The sequence below is a fragment of the Benincasa hispida genome, chromosome 11 (genome assembly GCF_027475165.1).
Source record: "Benincasa hispida cultivar pf3 chromosome 11, pf3_genome.v1.1, whole genome shotgun sequence".
Lineage (NCBI taxonomy): Eukaryota > Viridiplantae > Streptophyta > Magnoliopsida > Cucurbitales > Cucurbitaceae > Benincasa > Benincasa hispida.
The window spans coordinates 73,614,189-73,634,226 of NC_143488.1; the positions used below are offsets into that span (position 1 = coordinate 73,614,189).

The 20,038-nt window shown below is 30.5% G+C and overlaps 1 protein-coding gene and 1 long non-coding RNA gene across 5 annotated transcripts; one reads left to right on the plus strand and one right to left on the minus strand.

The window, feature by feature from the left end:
- Positions 1 to 5,569: 5,569 nt before the first annotated feature.
- Positions 5,570 to 9,085, plus strand: LOC120092004 (uncharacterized). 2 transcript variants are annotated; one of them, XR_005485880.2, is made up of 3 exons: positions 5,573 to 5,831; positions 6,071 to 6,191; positions 7,576 to 9,085. It is a non-coding gene; the product is annotated as an uncharacterized LOC120092004 (long non-coding RNA). The 2 variants fall into 2 exon arrangements; XR_016524236.1 differs by lacking the exon at positions 6,071 to 6,191 and having other exon boundaries at positions 5,570 to 5,831.
- LOC120092003 (nuclear transcription factor Y subunit A-10-like) lies at positions 7,333 to 12,169 on the minus strand. 3 transcript variants are annotated; one of them, XM_039050189.2, is made up of 6 exons: positions 11,966 to 12,169; positions 11,144 to 11,455; positions 9,455 to 9,564; positions 9,298 to 9,366; positions 8,701 to 8,841; positions 7,333 to 8,319 (listed from the first exon to the last, which is right to left on the minus strand). In XM_039050189.2, the coding sequence occupies exons 2-6, from the start codon at positions 11,394 to 11,396 to the stop codon at positions 7,918 to 7,920; spliced, it is 975 nt and encodes a 324-aa protein (XP_038906117.1). In that variant the 5' UTR covers positions 11,397 to 11,455; positions 11,966 to 12,169; the 3' UTR covers positions 7,333 to 7,917. The 3 variants fall into 3 exon arrangements, with proteins under 3 accessions (XP_038906117.1, XP_038906119.1, XP_038906118.1); XM_039050191.2 differs by having other exon boundaries at positions 11,894 to 11,973; XM_039050190.2 differs by lacking the exon at positions 11,966 to 12,169 and adding an exon at positions 11,809 to 11,959.
- Between the last annotated feature and the right edge of the window lie 7,869 nt (positions 12,170 to 20,038).

A 20,038-nucleotide genomic window follows, 5' to 3' on the forward strand; every position in this document is an offset into this window, starting at 1 on the left:
ATATATATATTTTAAAAAATCTAAATTAAGATAAAAACTAACCCATTCTAATCTAAAGAAAATAAATCTATTTTTAAGAAATAAATATTTATATCAAACCTTGGTAAATATTTTTTATTTCATTTTTCTTGAAATTCCTAATAATAAAAAAAAATTATGTCTTATCATTTTTTTCCTTGGAAATTCAATTTAAAGAAATATTTATTTGGTTGTTGGGATTTTTAGTTTGGTTAAGAGCAAAATTCTACTAATATATCAAATGATAAATGAATTGGGTAGCTGTTGAAACTAGAAAACTCGCTAGACATTTGACATGTGTAGTTAAAATTATTTATATTGTATTTTTAAAGTTAAAATACCATTTTGATCTCTGTACTTTAATAATTGCTCACTTTTAATCGGAAAAATTAAAAGGATATTGTTCTTTTAGAAACTATTTAGGAAAATATGTTGTTTTCAAACTATTTGTAAAAATATTGTTGTTTTTTTAAAAATAAGTCGAGGGTTGAAAATTCAACCTACATAGGTCGAATTTTGAACCCTCGATCTTGCTCTTCCTAACATTATTATTGAGTCTGTTTAATTATTATTTCGAAGACCTTCCTCTATCAAAAGACATATTTCTAAATTTTCATGAGGTCCCCCTGAAATTCCTTCCAAAACTTGTTGAATAATTTTTACGGATTTTGTCATCTCAGCAAGTCTGACTAAATAATGAGCTAATGAATCTCCTTCTTTTTGCCACTGAACTTCCCAATCAAATTCGAGAGCGAGAATACCGTACAAATTTCTTTTTTTTTTTTTCCTTTTTAATTATTACACATTCCACCTTCTTCTTTCTAATTTTTTTTTTTAATTTTTCATTTTATAAAAACAATTTCTAAAAATATTTTATTATTTTATTTAAACTCTAAAAAGAATAAATTAAAAAAATAATAACTCATAAAAATAAAAATAAAAATGTAAATGAAATATCTCATTTATATAAAAATAATTACAAAAATCAATGTGTTCCACAAGGCAGACGTCGTCGATTTCGAGCCGGTTGTCGTCGTCGACTTCGAACTTGAGGTTGCTCGGGTTCTTCTTGATGTTGCTCTGGTACCTCTACAGGCGCTTCATAATATAAATATTCATTGTGCTCTCCACGACCCCCACCATGTCCATGCACGTATGAAGACGAAGGACCAGCCTCTGAGTCATAATGTCCTAAAATAAATGCTGGCATCATCATCATCGGACTAACATAATTAGTTTGACTCTGCGTCTGCGTCATAGGGGGTAACTCTTCCACATTATATGCAACCTCATCAAACTCATCCTCTTCTCGAACATGTCCTCTATGTCTAGGAGCTGGTGGAGGAATAATAGGTATATCATACATATAATGAATTTTCTCCATATAACTTTGGTTGTCACTACATATAGCAAGAACCTAGTTCAGATCACTCGCAACCTCACGGAGTCTACTGTTGTTTGATCTTTGTGAATTATAAAACAATTAGACAATATTTAAAATAAATTTAAATTAAAAAAAAATAGATGATATTCATTCATTTACCAGATGACCCACAGCTACTCCCGGACGAGTGACGTAGCACCTTGTGATATTATTATACCAATGAATATATTCTGGAGTGACATCTATGTCAAACTATTCAAGAGAAACCCCCACTGCAATAAACCTTGTATGATAGTGCCATCGCACTACCAAATGTGCAACTTTTTCGGACCAATCTCCAGTCCTTAGGTCAATATCATGCAGTACGAGTTCAGTATTACAAGGCGATGGGACATTCTGCTGAAAACCGAATTGTCTCATCACCCTGTCAGGAAGATGCCACTCACTAATGTGAAAACATATGAGAGGACTCATCATCTGCCATATGTTTTGACCATTCGTATAAAAATTAGGCAAAGTATGCACAATAATTTTGTACGACTCCCAAATAACCTGAAACACAAAATATTATATCAGAGAATATTAAAGACAAATACAATAAAAATGTGAATAAAATAATCAATTAGGTTTAGTGTAATGTACCTGTTCAGGTTGAAGCAGATCAAATATGTATCTATACTGGTTGACTACATGTGTGGTTGTCCTAGTCACACAAAATTTGTCTCTCCACCTAAATTTTTAAATTGATAATTTAGAATTTAAATTAACTAGATCAGTGATATAAAAATTAAATTGAATTAAAACAACATATCGAGAACCGTAGGCTCGTCCAACTAACTGAGCGTCATTAACATGATATAGTTGTGGAGCCATTGTTGGAAATCGCTCCCAAGCCCATAGTTGCAAAAGTATGAGAGGCCCAACTATCTCTCGAACCTCAGGTCTTGTTGCTTTGCATAGTTGTCTATACAACCATGCCAAGCATGCTCCACCCTACGAATACCACCCCGCATCATGGAGGTTAGCTAACAGTGGCAAAAACATCAAGTGAACAAAATGATTTGATTTATCTGAAAACAGACTTCCACCCATCATTTGTAGTATATATGCTCACGCATATCTTATGACGGTTTCCTCGTCTGCATCATTTGTGAGCTCACAAAATTGTGTTCCTAACCATATTAAACTTAACCTCGATCCTTTAATCTTGTCGGCAGGTGGGGTCGTACCAAGGTACAATTGACAAACTTCTAACTAGTCATCGTACATCACTCCGGTGCCCGGCTCACCGTCAACAGGTAACCCCAACAACACTTCTATGTCTTGTAGAGTGATAGTGCACTCTCCAACAGACATATGGAATGTATGCATCTCAGGCCTCCATCTCTCGACCAAGGCTATGATCAGATGCCAGTCCAACTGAATAACTCCTGCCTCTCGACATCTGCAAGATATTTCTCCAGTAGTACGATCTCTCCATACAACATATGATCGATGAATGGACTGGCCGTACAAAACATCGGGATCACAACGAGATGGATTAGACAGAACTAGCCACTCGACAACGATGTGGATTTTGTAACCAGTTAGGACATAGTCGAAGGAAGTGTTCTTCGTTACTAATACGGGCTCCAGATAGTTAGGGATTGAATAATAAATAATTTTTTTATTATATATTCATTTTATTGTATATTTAATTTTTTATATTATAATTTATTGTATATTCAATTTTTTTTTATAATAATCTACTGTATATTCAATTTTTTTTAATCAATAAAGTTTTACATTATAATAATTTAATATATTCAATTTATAGTATAATAATCTAATATATTCAATTTATTGGCTAATGATTATTCAATTATAGTATAATAATCTAATATATTCAATTTATTGTCTAATGATTATTCAATTATAGTATAATAATCTAATATATTCAATTTATTGTCTAATGATTATTCAATTGTAGTATAATAATCTAATATATTCAATTATAGTCTAATGATTATTCAATTATATTATGATTATTAGCTCTTTTTTCTCTCTTTTTATATATATTTCTATGGAAAGTTCAAATAAAGTGAAGACTCTCACTCTCTCCTAAGATCTCGCTCTCTCTTAAGATCTCGCGCTCTCAATCTCGCTCTCTCCTAAGATCTCGCTCTCTCAATCTTGCTCTCTCCTAAGATCTTACTCTCTTACTCTCTCCTAAGATCCCGCCTTCTCAATCTCGCTCTTTCCTAAGATCGTGCTCTCTCACTCCCGCTCTCTCCTGAGAGAGAAGATCTCGCTCTCGCTCTCTCGCTCTCTCTCAATATCTCGCTCTCTCTGTTATTGTTGTTATTTTTTCATTAATGATTACTAGCTTTCATTTCTTCTGGAACAATCACAAACACTTTTTATTATGGATCTACTACCAGAAACTCAATGCGTAATCTTAGCATTCAATGTGTATTCCTAAATAATCTCATTTTTCAATTATTCAACCATTTCATTTTACCAAGTTCAATGTTAGTCAGATTAGTCAATATAAACTAAATCTCGCTCTCTCCGATATTCTCGCTTTGAATCTCGCTCTCTCTTAAAATCTCGTTCAACATCTCGCTTTCTCCTACTATCTCGCTTTGAATCTCGTTCTCTCCTTAATCTGCTTCAGCCCACTTATCTCCTTAATTGTTTTGAAGTTTCGACATGTGTGTAACCTTTGACAACCTAATATACAAAATTTTGTTCGTAGACAAAGCTAATTCGGAATTATCTTTCATTCCAAGGCATAACTTGTATCCATGCGCTTCATATTCGCTTGGAGTTCGCTCCCAGAAATATAGCCATCCCCACCCCCTCACATCAATCCCACAAGCCTCCGTCTAATTCGAAATGATAAAACTAATTCAAAATGATAAAAAATGCATAGGTTGTTAGAAGCAGCTCAAGTACACAGATACATATAGTATACCATCTCATTATTTTATTTCCTCTATGAGGGAAAACAAAAAGTAATAAACCTGCAATCTCGAGGGTGGATGTGTGTCGAAACTTCAACCTTCGACAACCTAAACGAGATTTGCGAGATTTCCCTTGTCGAGGGTTGAAGTTTCAGCCTATGTATTGTTTCCAAGTTTTTCTTTGTTCGTCGAGTTCTCAACGTTCGACCTCCACATTAGTCGAGTTCTCAACGTTCGACCTCTAGCCTCGAACTCCCAAAACAACAATATTTCTCTAATAAGTTTCAAAACAACAATATTTCACTAATAAGTTTTGAAAACAACAATATTAATATTAAAGGTCCCTTTTAATCTATGTATTTCTCAATGTCAACTTTTAATTAGTGTATTTTCAATAAATCTTAAATTTAGTCATTTGAAGTTAATTTCTTTAAAAATTGGTAACTATCGATGCATAGATCTCATCAAGATCTTGGACATGTGGATGAAGCTCCTTTTGAACTTGTGAAGGTGTCTAGATTGACCCACAAAAATACTTACATCAGTGTGGTGTCGAACCAAATACACTTAGACACCTAAGTTAATATTAAGAAGCGTTTAGTTTAGCTAAGCACTTAGAATATTTCATACCTCTTGAAGTGTAAGAGCAGGACTATTAATATAGTCCATCGTCTAATATCTAATTGAGACATATGTAATATCAGTGCCATCAGAGTAGTTGTAGTCCTCGAGATTACAGACTTTCAGTCACGGAGCTTAGCTCGAATATTTTTCCTTTAGTGACAGTCGCAAGGACTAAACCGACATGGTTGACCCAACACTCAAGGTTTTGAGTTTCCATTTAGGGACGTGTAAACTCCAAGCATACTTATGGGATGCCTTGGACTTGGGCTTGTCCATGGCCATGGGCATGAGTCTTGCTTGGGACAATACTCAACATTTATATAATAATAATAAAAAGAAGAAGAAAAGTCATTTTCAAATAAAGTAAAATGAGTCAATTTATTTACAAATATAACAAAATTTTACTATTAATCTATGATAGTCTGCGATAGATACCAGTTAGTAGTTTATCACGATCAATCATGCATTGATATTGTCATTTTATTATACTTAAAAATATTTTAAACAAGTTTTACCTTTAAAATAATTACCCTTTTTAAGTTAAATGCGAAAAATAGTAGTCTAACTTATTTTAAATGATTGGAGTGGCACGTGATAAGATGAGATGGTATCTTTTCCCCACTCCCCATCTCTCCTTCTTGTATTCATCCGGCGAACCAGAACCTCGCCGCGGTTGCCGTCTCTGTTGGTTCCAGATCTGAAAACGCAGTGGGACCAGACCCTTCTTCCGGCGATTCAAAACAAAAATCAGAGAACTCATCTTCCTCTTTGTTTCAGATTAACAGCGAGCGGTATTTGAATGACGGTGGAGGTTCCAAAATGTTGGAGATGAGTCCACGAAGAAGAAGCTCAAATTCCAGGTTCCAATTTTCTCACACTCACTCACTTCTTAGTCTATTCAAATCATATTCTTCTTTCTGATCTCAATCTCCATAATGTGGATTCTTCCCGCTTTTCATTTTATTTTCTCGTCTGTTTGGCTTAATTCAGATGTGTTGTATACATAGTTGAAAGATGTGTTGTATACATCATTGATAGTTTAGGTCCATTGTGTTTGGTCATAAGGCATATGACAATAGTAAAATTTTTGGAAATCTAGGAACCTAATGGCCAGGATTTCGAAATCCAGTTTTGATACTTAATGGCCTTGACATTTTCATTCATTCCAAGTGGTCTGGAATGCTTTTAAGAGTAAAGACTATCGTCATAAACTAACACAGGTACTTTTGACATGCTTTGTCTTCACTTATATGTTTCTTAGTAAAATCTATAGAAGGTTATCCAATATATAATTGGTCTAAACTAAGTGCACTTAACTTTGTATTTTCTATGATTGAGCCGCCGAAAAAAAAAGGTCACTTTGTTGGTGTAGGTAATAATTTTCAATTCTTTTAAACCTTTCTTGACCATACTTTTATGTCATTTCATTTGTATGTGATATCAATGTATTCATCTAAACTCGAGTGCTATACTAATCATACACAATTCAAAGTTTAAGGACTAAACTACACTTATACAATCTTCAAAGTGTAAAGATTAAATTTGTAGTTTAAGGACTATATATAATATTGATAGAAATTACTGCATCATTGAGAAAAAAATGAAAGAATACAAAGGCATATAAAATCCAAGCCCACAAAAAAAAACCCACTAAAAAATGAGTTTTCAACTAAGTAAGATATTACCTAGAGAATAATTACAATACAGTCTTCGAAACCAAAGTCTAGAAAGGAACATGGAACCTCGCAAGGGACTAAATTAAACTAGATACAACCTTCAAAATGTAAAGTGAGAATCCAATAAATATATATATATATATATATATATATATATATATATATTTATTTATTTATTTTTCACTTTATTAATGATCATGACATCTTTATATTAGTTAACTAATGTTAATTTAACTCGCATGACCATCTATCATTGTTACAAATCTCAATATGTCCATTTTACAATCTCAAAATCAAATAAACATAAAAACTCAAACCAAAAAAGTTTATATGCCCTAAAGAATGTTTCAAAAGGCATTTTCTTTTACTTTATTTTATTTTGTTAAACAAACCATTATTAATGGAATCTATAATTATTTAGTTCGTTTTCATTCTTGATTCCCTCTTAGCACTTTTTGAACTATTTTCCTATTTACCGTTCACCAAGATTTTTTTTTTTTTTTTTTTTTTTTTTTTTTTTTTTTTGTAATCAAGTAATTAATTTAATCTAGAGAATCATTTAAAGTTGTAATTGAATAGTCAACGAAAAGTATGTCAACATATTTTTATGAAAACGAGGATATGGGCATTAGCATGAACAAGTGAGAGAAATGTTGCATTGTGCTAAAAAGGAAACAGCAATGGATGATATTACAAGGACAACATTCTTTATTACACACAGACAATATTCTTCATTACAAGGACAAACCTTCTTCATTACAAAGACAAATCTTCTTCATTACACACAAACTGAAAGACAAACATGACAGTTGTCCTTAAACAAACCCACAAGCCAAGCATCTTTGTTCAGTACAAATTGCTTCAGAATGTCTGAATTTGAATAACCAAACACTGGACTTAGTGAACATTCTTCTTGTTCTACTTTCAGGGTCATAAACACAGTGCAGAATTCATTCTCTTGATGCTCTTATTCTTGAACAGACCCTTTTTTCAACTGCACTGCAATTACTTGATATTTGATTGGATGATTCTTTTGTTTCTCCCAGTCACCTCTCATACTGAGAAGCAAAACAAAGAGATAAGAGACATCCTACACCTACATTAGTTAAGAGCCAAAAATGACTTGCCATTGCAACCAAACGCGGGGACTATCCTCATCGCGAAGCCTGAAACAATTATCGTCAACGACATTGAAGCAAGCTGGATTTGGTCGCAACAAAGACAGGGTTTTGGTGCAATGACTTGCACCAAGAACCCATTGCCTTCGCCATCAAACACAAAGGTTACAGCAGTTGTCAGCTGCTGCAACCCATTTGGGCAGAACCATGCCATGCCCTCCTCCATCAATGATCTCTGCCAGTGATGGCATTGATGGTCCAAGATGGTTGATTTGAAAACGTTGTAGTCCCCTCGGGAATATGCTCGATACCTCAGAACTCGAGAGACTAAAGCCCCTCCCCTTTGCTTCATTTGGGGAGTTCAAAGTTCCACTTTCTGATTGCAGAACCACAGAACATTGGGAACCAGTTGAATCAGAAAGGTTCACATCATCAATTTTCTTTAGTTCCATTGAGGGTTTCCCATTTTTCAGATTCTTTGTGTTCAAGAAACGGCCACCAGATCCACGTGGACGGCGCATTGCATGAAGATGACGCGATTCGTGCATATATGGCTGTAAGACAGATATGCAATCTATATCAGCAGGAGTAATGTGGTTATATGGTGTTCTGCACAGGACAGAGAAAAATATTTGGACCGGAGGATAATGTTACTGTGGCATATAAAAGCATAACAACAGTTTGTTCAGAGTACAGAATTAACACAATGCTGACTGGTATATCATATTCAAGCCGATTGTTAATAACAAAAATACTCATAGCCCTCACGTTCGAAAATTCTCTAGTTCTATTTATACCGGTGAGGAAATATTCCAAAAGGAAATTATTCACATCGACACATCCTTTGATGCACATACATTTTCTACAAATTCCATGACTAAAAATAAATCTACCCATCAAAAGCTAGGAGAGAGACCTGAGTAAGACTTATATACCTTACGAGTTCTTGCAAGTTTATTCTCCATCATTGCCTTGGCACGTATCTGCCTGCGCCTAATGATTCCATGATACTGCTTTGCATTCACATAAATAGGTCCATCATCTGATGTTAAGCTCATTGGCAGCATAATCCGGCCCTGAATAATGCAGATAGTCAAGTTTTTACTCGCAGATAGGCAGACTGACCTGTGAGCTTTCCAGATTTCTTACAATGAACACCAGAGTCCAACCAACAAAAATATTGTTCAAGAAAAATACTTCTCTACCATACTTCATTACATGAAACCTTCAGTTTCATTTCCTATTAATTTTTTTGTAACATTCATTTCACAGATGCCTAAATGTGTCATCTCCTTAGCACCATTTCTGGTTTTTTAGCTATGTTGTGTTGTTTTCCACTTCCCATTCTGAACTTTTTTTGCATGCTTTAGTCCACACTATGCAGTTATCTAACAGAGTTTCATCTTCACTCTATTTGTGGGAAAATATTTAAGAATATAATGGGTATGGTTGAACGTAAAATGAAAAGAAAAAACAGAAAACAGAACGTAAAATGAAAAATGTGTATGGTTGAAGAACGGAAGGAAATATACTGGTATTTGAGGTCCAAAAGCAGAGAGGATCCCGTAATGCTGTTCCATGTAAGGATAATTTGCACATATCTGCAATTTTTGTTTTCAGAATCAGAGACATAATATAAACAAACACCATTTGTTTTTTAAAACATCCAAATAACTTTCTATATCATACCATGGGCTGGCCAAATCCAAGCTCAAAACGATTGTGATATTCTGACAAGGGTGATTGCAGGGAAAACATTGGTGAAGGTTTTTGCGCATCCATCGAAATCTTACAGTCACCTGCATGGAATTTTTAAGAGATGTTTTCTCACTAGAGAAGGATAGAAACCTCACCATTATTATAAGACATTTTAACTTTGCAAGCTCAAAAACAGGGGAAAGCTTTCTTGAGTTTTTGTTAGGTACTTAAGCACCTTGGAGAATCACACCCCAAAAGCTAGCCAATGGGTTGGGAGAGCCAAGCCACTTAAGTACCACATTGGTCATTCCATTCTAACTAATGTGGGACAAAGGCATCCCATACTATCTTGGTTCCTAATAATACTCCATCTCCCTAGAAAGCTGACGTCCCAATGGCTACTCTGGCAGTACTTCACTCAGCCACACCCGGTCAGAACCCTCCGTCGATTCCACTCTGGAACGTTGACAATTGGCTTTGATACAATTGTTAGGTACTTAAGTGGCTTGGCTCTCCCACCCCAAGAGCTAGCTTTTGGGGTGTGGTTCTCCAAGGTGCTTAAGTACCTGACAATTTCATTCTCTCTTTCCCTTTTGTTTTATAATCATCGACATCTTAGCTTTAAGCTCTATGATGCTAAATTCTTGATTAAGTATTAGCTAGAAAATGATATTCCAAAGGGAAGGTAAAATATAAGTGAAGGAAAATGGGAAATCCAATTTAAGGCTAGAATGCATAAAAGAAAAGCAGTGGGGCTTCCATGTTCTAAAAGGTATTCTTCAACAGTAGATGATTGAGACATAAATTGCACAACAGGATTGCATTTAACTTCCAAATTTATATGGTGAATTTGGATGCATGTTATTTCATTAGTAGTAAAGTCCTGTCCATATTGAAGGTGGAAACTCTTTACTCTTGGATATAACTCAATGAGGGTGCAATCTTGGAGATGTTAAGAAGCTCCCTGCCTTCCCAACCTGAGCAAAATCAGCTTAAAAGCATGCCCTCCCAAGTACTTCCCCTCTCTCATGACTTCTACCGCCCCCCAATGTCATGCTACAGAGTTATGAGTCGAGTTGAGTCGATCAGCTAACAACTACGTCCTTTCCCTAACACGTTTTTTCTTATAGACATTTGTTACCAGTGGTATTGCTCATTGAATAGTAGTACCTCAGAGCATATGTTTGCTACATATTAGGAAAGAAGCATACAACTTCCTTATCAATCTCTCTATGCTATTCATTTTTAGAGAACCTACCGATTTTGTGAATAAATCACTCCTTTGCCACCTCTAGTTAACTTTTAAATAGCCTATAACATCGTCACTCGAAACTATGTACATCCACCATTGTAAGAAGAAGAAGAAGAGGAGGAGCACGAAGAAACCATCTACGCCATTGTAAGAAGAAGAAGAAGAAGAAGAAGAAGAAACCAACATCCAAAACTTAACTTCCTATAAGGTCAACCTTCCACTACTCTGCAGCTTCCTTCTCTAAGTAAATTGCTAGGAAGAAAGAAGGCTAATACATCAAACATTACATCCTATGAAATTGGAAGAAATCCTTCATGTAATCTAAAGAAAGCCACAGCATAAGTAACCTATAAGATATTCTCATGCTTTTTGGAATACTTAAATATGATCATGGGGAATGAAAATGAATCAAACAAACAAAAAGTTACCAGGATAAATGGAAAATGGAGCTGTGTTCAATTTCTCCGGGCCATGAGCAACTTGTTTGCTTCCATTGAACTCCTTCCCATTACTGCCAAGTTGTTCAATGGATGAAGCCTTCACGTGACCAAAATCCCCAAAGATTGATTGAGAACCTTGCCCAAAGGCACTCCATAAACGAGCAGGAGAAGATGATAACTGGCCAAGTGAATTAGGAACAATTCCTTCATGTTCTTTCAAATAGCCAGTTTGTGGTGCCATTTTCCAAGCCTCAAAATCACCAAGAAACAGATGTGTTACTAGCCCCTTCACACCAATTCCTACAATTCAGAGTTTGAACAAAGAGACTGAGACGTTTACAATGGGTCTAATCTCAATAAACCAATAGAGTGAAATTGAAAAATAGGAAAGACGAATCAAACAAATTGAAAGTTCACTTGGGCAGCAAAAAGAAGAAGATGAACCGCCACTTCAAACGAGTGGAAAAACACCCATATGAACTTCCATTAATCACAGAACAGGGAACCAATAACAGTAATCAAAATTTTCCCCCAAAACAACAGACCATCGAATAGATAGAACAAAAACCAGAGCAATAAAAGCAGACCACAAGGCGATTGAACAAACCAATATCAATATCAATAGAAGCAAATAAAGGGAAGATGTAACAAACCCAGAGGAAAAAAAGTCCCAAAAAAACAACCCCAGATGGAAAAACGAAGGAAGAAGAAAACAGAGCTGAGATCAAGCTGAAAAACCTTAGTTCATAGAAGAACAAGAGAAGAAAGGGTAAAAAATCAGAGGGCAAAATCTAAATAAAAAGCACTTACAAATTCACAATCAGCAGAAAGAAGAAGAAGAAGCAGGTATTGGATAGAGGCACAAGAACCCCATTTGATAGGAGTGCTGCTGGTACATTTCAAGCAAAGCACTAACAGAGAGAGAAAGAGAAAGAGGAGAGAGAAAGAAAAAGAATTAATGCACTCAAGTGTAAAATAACTAAAACCCAAGAACCAATGATCTTTACCCTGCATGAAAGAATTTTGTTCTATATGGAAAGCTTCCATTAATAATATAGCTATAGATATGAACTACATTCATTAACTATAAAAATTCTTTCCATCACTTTTTCCCCAAATTTCTTTTTATGCAAAAAAAAATTAAAAAGTAAAAAAAAGATCCAACTTTTGGACGATTTCACCAATCTCTTATTTTCCCTTCTCCCAATTGTTTATCCAAAAAAAAAAGGGAAAAAAAATCAAACTTTCCTTTCTGGGATTTTCTTGAATTTCAATTTGGGTATATGGGTTTTTCCTATTTGCAAATTCTGTTTCTTTGATGGATTTTTGATAAAAAAAAAAAAATAGAAATTAAATACTCAAAAGTATGCCCAGGGAATGATTAGTGGTCCTAATTATGCTAATCTGAGTCCTTAATTCATAGTTGTCTGTGATCTGGTTTGGCACACTAACTCAATTTCAGAGTTGAATATCATAATTGTTTCCTCTTATTTTATTGAAGGGAATACCATTTTCTTGCATTTATTGCACTATTTTACTACTTTAAATGATGCTTAAGATTATTATAAACTACATCAAAAAGTTGACTAGATTTTTTAATTTTTAATTTCTTTTTCCAGAATCGTTCGAGTTTGGTTTATAAGTGGTGAGCATTATTTTGTTGCTCCTTTTGAGATTGACATAAGTTTTAGATTTTTTTTTAACCTTTATTATTCACTTTTACAATTGTAATTTTACATCATTTTATACGTATTCTTAATTTAATTGGGAAAATAGAAAAATTAAATAAAATCTGACATGGAAATTATTTTCTTAATTGAAAAAAGTACCTTTTATGTCTTAGATATTTGCAAATATTCACTCTTATAAATGTTGATTTATATATATAGTATTGTTTTTTTTAAACGACATATCATTGTCTTTATTATATATATATTTATATATATTGACTTTTTTTTCTTGAGAAAAAATATTGTCTTGCTTTAATGATCATTAATCATTACATTTTATTTATGTGAGAGTTTATCATTGTTTTCTTGTTAGAAAATTATCAATTAACTATATTAATACCAATAATTAAATAACTTATCCATATAACTAAAATCATAATGATAATTTATCGGTGCGTGTTTAGATTTTTCTATCTATTTTTTAGTATTTAGTTCTACAATATTTTATCTAGCGATCTTTTAAACCTAATAAATTCCTTATGGTATATAATGCATCTGCAATAACAATTAAAACAAACTCAAACCACCAATAATAACTAAAATTTATTCCATTTTAAATACTATCTAGTGAGAATTTGTTCCATTTTAAACACAAATTTATTTGAATTTTTTAATTGTTTAACATACGAAATGTATATATACTCTATGTTATTTGAATAATAATATTCATGTTGACATTTATATGAATCAAAACTACATAAATTTACGTTAAATTAAATATGCAATAAATAGTAAATTAAAATCATAACTTAAAAATAGCGAATTAAATTCTCGAGTGTGACTATAAAAAACTTAATATGATATATTATCATACAATCTAATGAATAGTATGACTTATATGCATGAAGAGCAGACCATTTGTAAAAACCCATATAAATAAATGGATTAAACTTTTAACATTAACCCTTAAAGCCAAACTCTACCATTCATCGCCTTCACCTCAAATATATGTATTAAATACTCTTTATTTATATATTAAAAATACTATTTTTCTCACGTAGTAAGTATTCTTTTAAAAAACCTTAAATTAGTCTTGTAATTTTTTTTTTCATTCAAGTAGGATATAATCATACTACTATTATTAATAATAATTTATCATTAAGAAAATATACATTACAAATATATTTTCAACATTCATAGAAAACTATATATATTAAAAAGAGTTAACAACAAAGTTAAAGATTTATTAATAAGTAGATAGATTACATATGAATATTTTTGTGTATTTATTTTAACTCAACAATTATGAAGTGGAAAGTTGAAACTATCGATCTTACTTGATAATTTTTTATCCAAACTGCCTTGTATTGTATATCTTAGAGTGAGAAATGGCTTTAACGATTAAGATTAAAGGTTCCAATTGAAGGTCGACTCTTTTTGTAAATATAAATTATACCAAACCCACTATAAAATAAATGTTTTGTTAGATTAAAAAAATAAGTATTCAAAAGTGGGTTTTTTATTTTTTATTTTTATCTTTGATTCGTATTTTAAGAGGGAGAGATAGAGAGAGATTCTTAGGTGAGATGCAGCATCAGAGATCCATTTACTATATGTTTGCTTTATAAAAATATAAAGGCCAAATTCCGATAAAGAGAAGGCAAAAGAAGAGAGGGAAAAAAAAATAGTTAGTGAAAAGGCTCAAAGATGATAGACATGACTTGTTAATTAGTTAGCCTCCATTAATTATTAAAAAAAAAAAACTTTCTATATATGTTTTTCTTAATACACTAAAGATTCAATGCAACCACATTTGAATACCTAATCTCTTTTAAAGTTTTTTTTTTCTTTTTTTAATTGTTCTTTTTTTAAATAATTGAAAAGTTGTTCTTTCTCTTCTAAATTTATGAACTATGGGTAGGTTTTAAAAAAGGAAAATTTTTATTAAAAAAATCCATATTTTCTAGCTAGAACAATTCTAAAGTTGGGTCTCAAGTTGGTATTGTTTTGTTATATTTGAAGTCATTGTAGTTTATTTTTATTTTTAATTTTTTTTAGATACATTATAGTTTAAACTTGTTTAAATGATTTTCGTAAAGTGTAATTTTTTAAGCTAATATCATTTTGGTTTTTTCCAACAAAAAATAATATGTAATTTTGGTCTCACTATTTATTTATTTTATTTAATTCCCCTAAAATTTTCAATTTTTTTTTTATCAATCTTAAAATTAGTCCTACTCTACTTTGTAGTCATTTTTTTTCAAATAACAAAAGAAAAAAAGAGATAATTTTGATGTTGAAAACATATGATCACATGTGTTTTCATGAACGAGAATTATTATTATTATCATTATTTTACCAAATTTGATAAAAAAAAAAAAACTTGGAACTTTAAAAACAAGGCATAATTTTTAGACCCAACAATACAAGGACCAAGACATAGTTCTTTTTTTTTTTTTTTTTTTTTTTTTTTTTTTTATCATATTTTAGTTATATTGTAAGACATTAACCTAAAATTTTCAAGTATAACTTGTTCAAAAACATGAATTTTATTTCCACTAAGCATTAGAAAAACTAAAAATCTGTCATATGAAAATCAAATGATATTAAAAATGTAATCCAATAAAATATATGATTAAAACTTTTTTTTTTCTTGATAAAAAGGAGGTAAATAGTGTTAGAAAAAAGAATTTCAAATGAATAAAAACTTATAGCATGTTTGAGAGTGATTTCGAAATAATTAAAATTATTTTTGTTATAATTTTAAATTAATCTAAAAAATGTCTTTAATCATTTAAATTTAATTTTGTATTTAATTTTACACTTTCAAATACAATTTTCATAGGTTTATAATTAAAAAAATATCTAATCATGATTATTTAAAAATGATAAATATAATTTTAAACAATTTAAAATAACTGCGAAATATGTTATTAATATATTTTAAACTTCTCTTTATATCTTATTTGCATGCATGAGATGGGACTTTTTAGTGTATCCCTCCAATTGCAACCCTAAAGTAAACATTTGACCCCAAAATATGCACCATATTGTAGGGTAGTATCCCTTTTTCTCTTAATTTTACTTTTTAATCAATTAATATAGTTTTTTATTATGAAAAATAATATAATATGTAATTTCTCTTTATATCTTTGCCTAAACCCCCCATTGAATCTTGATTATTAATAATCAAAGATTTTAAGAAAAAAGGAATCCAAGCTTTTAAATAATTAAATAGTTTGGAGGGTTCCCACTTAGCTAAATGCATTCTTATTTTAGCAAGTTGAGAAATATATATATATATATATATATATTTTGGAGAAAAAGTTGAGAAATACTTTGTGGTTTGTGGAAACTATATCTGTTGTTTAATAATCATTTGAGTTATATATAAAAATTATTTTAGCTTTTTTCCCTTTAAATTAATTTAATTATTGTCCCATTAGGGTTAGGTAAAGCTCCAAGGTGAAACATATGATTTGAGAAGATCAATAAGCTTTTTAATTTTCTTTTTTTAAAAAAATAAATTTCAATATCTGAGTTTCCAAAGTTCTTTTTTTCTAATTTGTTTTTTTGGGAACATTTTAGTATATACCATTTGTTCACAAAGTCATAAGCAAATATAGTATGTGTTTGTGTTATTTTGTACTTATGTTTTTGTGTGTGTCAAGGGGTGGATAAGACCAATATCTTCGAGGGGGGGGGGGCCCCCCCCCCCCCCACAAAAAAAAAAAAAAAAAAAAAAATCTTGCTACAATAAAATTAAAAGTCAAAATAATGACATATATCATTGAGTGATTTTTTTAATCCATGTATGACTTCTATTTTTTTTTTTTTGTTTCGAAATCTCTTAACCGCGGTTTGTTTTTTAGGAAGGTAAATATATAACAGTAGATATTTAGAATTATTAATGTCTAAAATTATAGATTTCTAACCTCTTTAAATAATTATGTTTATTTTGTAAGTATATTTTTAGAGATATCTAAAAATATTTAAATAATTTTGTTTCATAAGATTTTTACTTGAAAATGTCTTGAATTTACATCATGTTTCAAGAGTGGTTTTTATTAATTTAATATAATTTAAAATTGTATAATATATATATATATATATATTATTAACTCAAATTTCTTTTTAAATTAAATATATTTTCTATTATTTTTATCAATAAATCAATATATAACTTAATCTAACATTTTTTTTATAGAATAAATAATTTATATTTAAATTTTAATATGTTTTTAAAAAATAAAAACAACTACGATATAACTCAAAAAAAGTGATATATATGGTTAACGATATTTATCTTAATTATAAAATATAAATAAAAAAAAAGTTAAAAAAAAAGTAAAAATGGGATGCCCTCGACTTGAGAATCCGAAAAATTGATGTTTCAGGGGAATCTAAAACTCTGAAGATGTTCTCCTTAAGGACATCCTAGAATGCTCATGAATATTTAGATGTCAATGTATTTTACTCAGAAATGAACACGGTAACCATATGACTAACCCATGGGAATCTTGGATATTCACGAAACAAACGACCCCTTAAAGGTGTATTCTCTATCTTTTTTATTAAAATTTATATTTAATTTAAAAATACTACTACATTTCATTGTTTAAAATTTTACTTATTTCGTCATTCATGTTGTTATCAATGTAAAGATTATCTATGAAATTTTAATAAAATTTGGAAACTGCTCATAATATTTAACTCAATGGTCAAAATTCAGTGACTTTCATTTTTACATTTTTTTTTTTTTAAAAAAAAGAGATACAGATTAATTGAATAAAAACTACTATATATTTTGAAAAATATCTAACATAGTAGTCAACAGAATAAAATTAAAAAAGTTCAAAATTTAATAGAAGAAAACATCTTTTAGAGGCTAAGATATACATAGAGTTATTGATTAAAATTGTTATCAAATAAATGAAGCTACTTTGTTAGGTTAAGATATTTGATATAAATAATTACTTATAACTTCCATGCAATTAAAACTAAATTAGACAGAGAGAGCTTATAAGAAACATTGATCTCATCAAAGAAAAAAAAACATGTTCTCATTGAAACCGACATATTTATTTAAACGAAAACAATGTTTTTGGTTTACTAAGAATTTGCCTAGTGATTCCAATCATTTGCCTTTGAATCTTACATTCATTTTAGTTGTGATATCGATGCAACTTATTTGAACTTTTGTTATTTATTAATTTTTTTCGTACAAAAATAATTATGATCCTTCTAGAAGTGTTCACATAGAAGATCTAGAAGCTTCCAAATATCTAGTCATGAGATAGAATACTTCATTTCATATATATATATATATATATATATATTTAATTATGCGGTTGAACTATGTTTGCTATGGCCTACCGATTTTATTTATGATTACACTTTGAAATATGAGTAAAGTACATCAATAGACATTATTTTTTACTTTAAAAATCGTTTTCTTCTTCTTTAATTATTTTGTTAATGTGGAAGTTTAGTTGTAGTTCAACAATTCTTTCTTTGAACAAAGTACCAACAAATCTCTCTCAAATTGGTAATTAGTTTGCTTGGATGTTAATTAGGTCAACTCATTTCTCTATAGTACATCATACCACCAAATCTCTCTCAATTAGTCAATCAATCTATTTAGTTGTTATTCAGGTCAACTCCTTTTTCCAATCATACATAGCTAGTTTGATAAAGCACGATTATAGTTTTCTTCCAAGATTATATTTTCGTAGCTTTACATCTTCTTTATTCAGCACTCGAGAATTTTGTTGACAAGACTAAGTTAGGACAATTGACAATTCACATATTATCTCTTGAAAATTGTATGATATTTGTTCATTTTGGATATAGGTTTTCAAAATTTTGTTTTTACAATCACCCAAAAGACTTTATATGTACCAATAATAGAGATATCGTCTCTCTCTTTTACATATTTATGATTTTCTTATTTCTTTACCCACATTAAATTTTGTATAACTTATTATTATTTTTTTCTTTTAAATAATTTAGAAATATTTTGTATGATTTAACCATAAATATATACAATACGATACATATTGTTTGATATATATGCAAGTATATATCAATTATATCATAAAAAATTAATCGTGTAACATAATTAAATTAATATTGCCACACTAATCAAACCAAACAATTTAGTGAGTAATTGCTAAAAGCTGGTATTCCACGTACGTATAGTTAACACCCACTTCTATTTCCTTTTAACATAAACTAAAAGAGAGTGCAGTTGGAGAAACTTTTAAGTGGTCACATAACTTAGTGCTACTCTAAAGAGTTCTAATATAATAGAATCCAGTACATTCACTATTATAAAAACGGTATTATTTAACGTTTTTTTACAGGCAAGTATTAATATTACTTGACGTTTTTAAAAACGTCAAGTAATCCAATGTCAAGAATAAGAGAATTTTTTTATTAGCTGAAAGCGTCAAAATATAATTTGATATGTTATAACGATATATGAGATTTGTTGGCTTATTTTAGGTGTCAAATATCTAAATTCTTGACATTTATTATGGATCAAGGTTTTCATAACTTAGACAGTTTTTACTTGTCAAATGTAATTTCTTCTTGATATCCAAAAACTGATAACTTAATGAATACTTGATATGTTTTGCTTGTCAAGTTTGTATATATATATATTTTTTTTAAAATTGCACTATTAGAAGTTACCTATATAATTACTCTTATTTTTGAGGAACAATCATATTGATTTATATAAGACAAACAATATTCATCAACCAAATAAATGACATTTCCAATCTTGTCAACCATATAAACAAATAATATATATGCATAATTTTATGTTTACAACGTTACTAAACTAACATTTATGTGAATAATTCCAAAATTACAATTCTATATCAATACTTTCAATATTACAACATTAACAACCTTGTGAATAATTCAAACGTTATAAACTATCTCTCCCAATAAGTGAATAAAACTCATTTGGACACAATACACTTAATAACTAAAAAACAAGTTATGATTATTAATCATGAAACACATAGCATATGTAATAATAAGAAAGAGAGACTGCACCATCCTCCAAGCACCATAATACTACAACTCCAAAGTCAAAGCCTTATTGGCTATTATCCTCAACTCCTTAAAATCTATAAACAAAAGAGAAAATATTAATACCAATAACTTTTAAGTCTAAACAACCAATCAAACTTAGCATTAT

Coding starts and splice junctions, on each gene's coding strand:
- LOC120092003 (XM_039050189.2), bottom strand. CDS start 11,396: ATGGCACCACAAACTGGCTATTTGAAAGAACATGAAGGAATTGTTCCT. Junction 8,842..9,297: donor CTTTTGGACCTCAAATACCA/GTATATTTCCTT, acceptor TGCATTATTCAG/GGCCGGATTATGCTGCCAAT. Junction 8,320..8,700: donor AACTTGCAAGAACTCGTAAG/GTATATAAGTCT, acceptor TCTGTCTTACAG/CCATATATGCACGAATCGCG.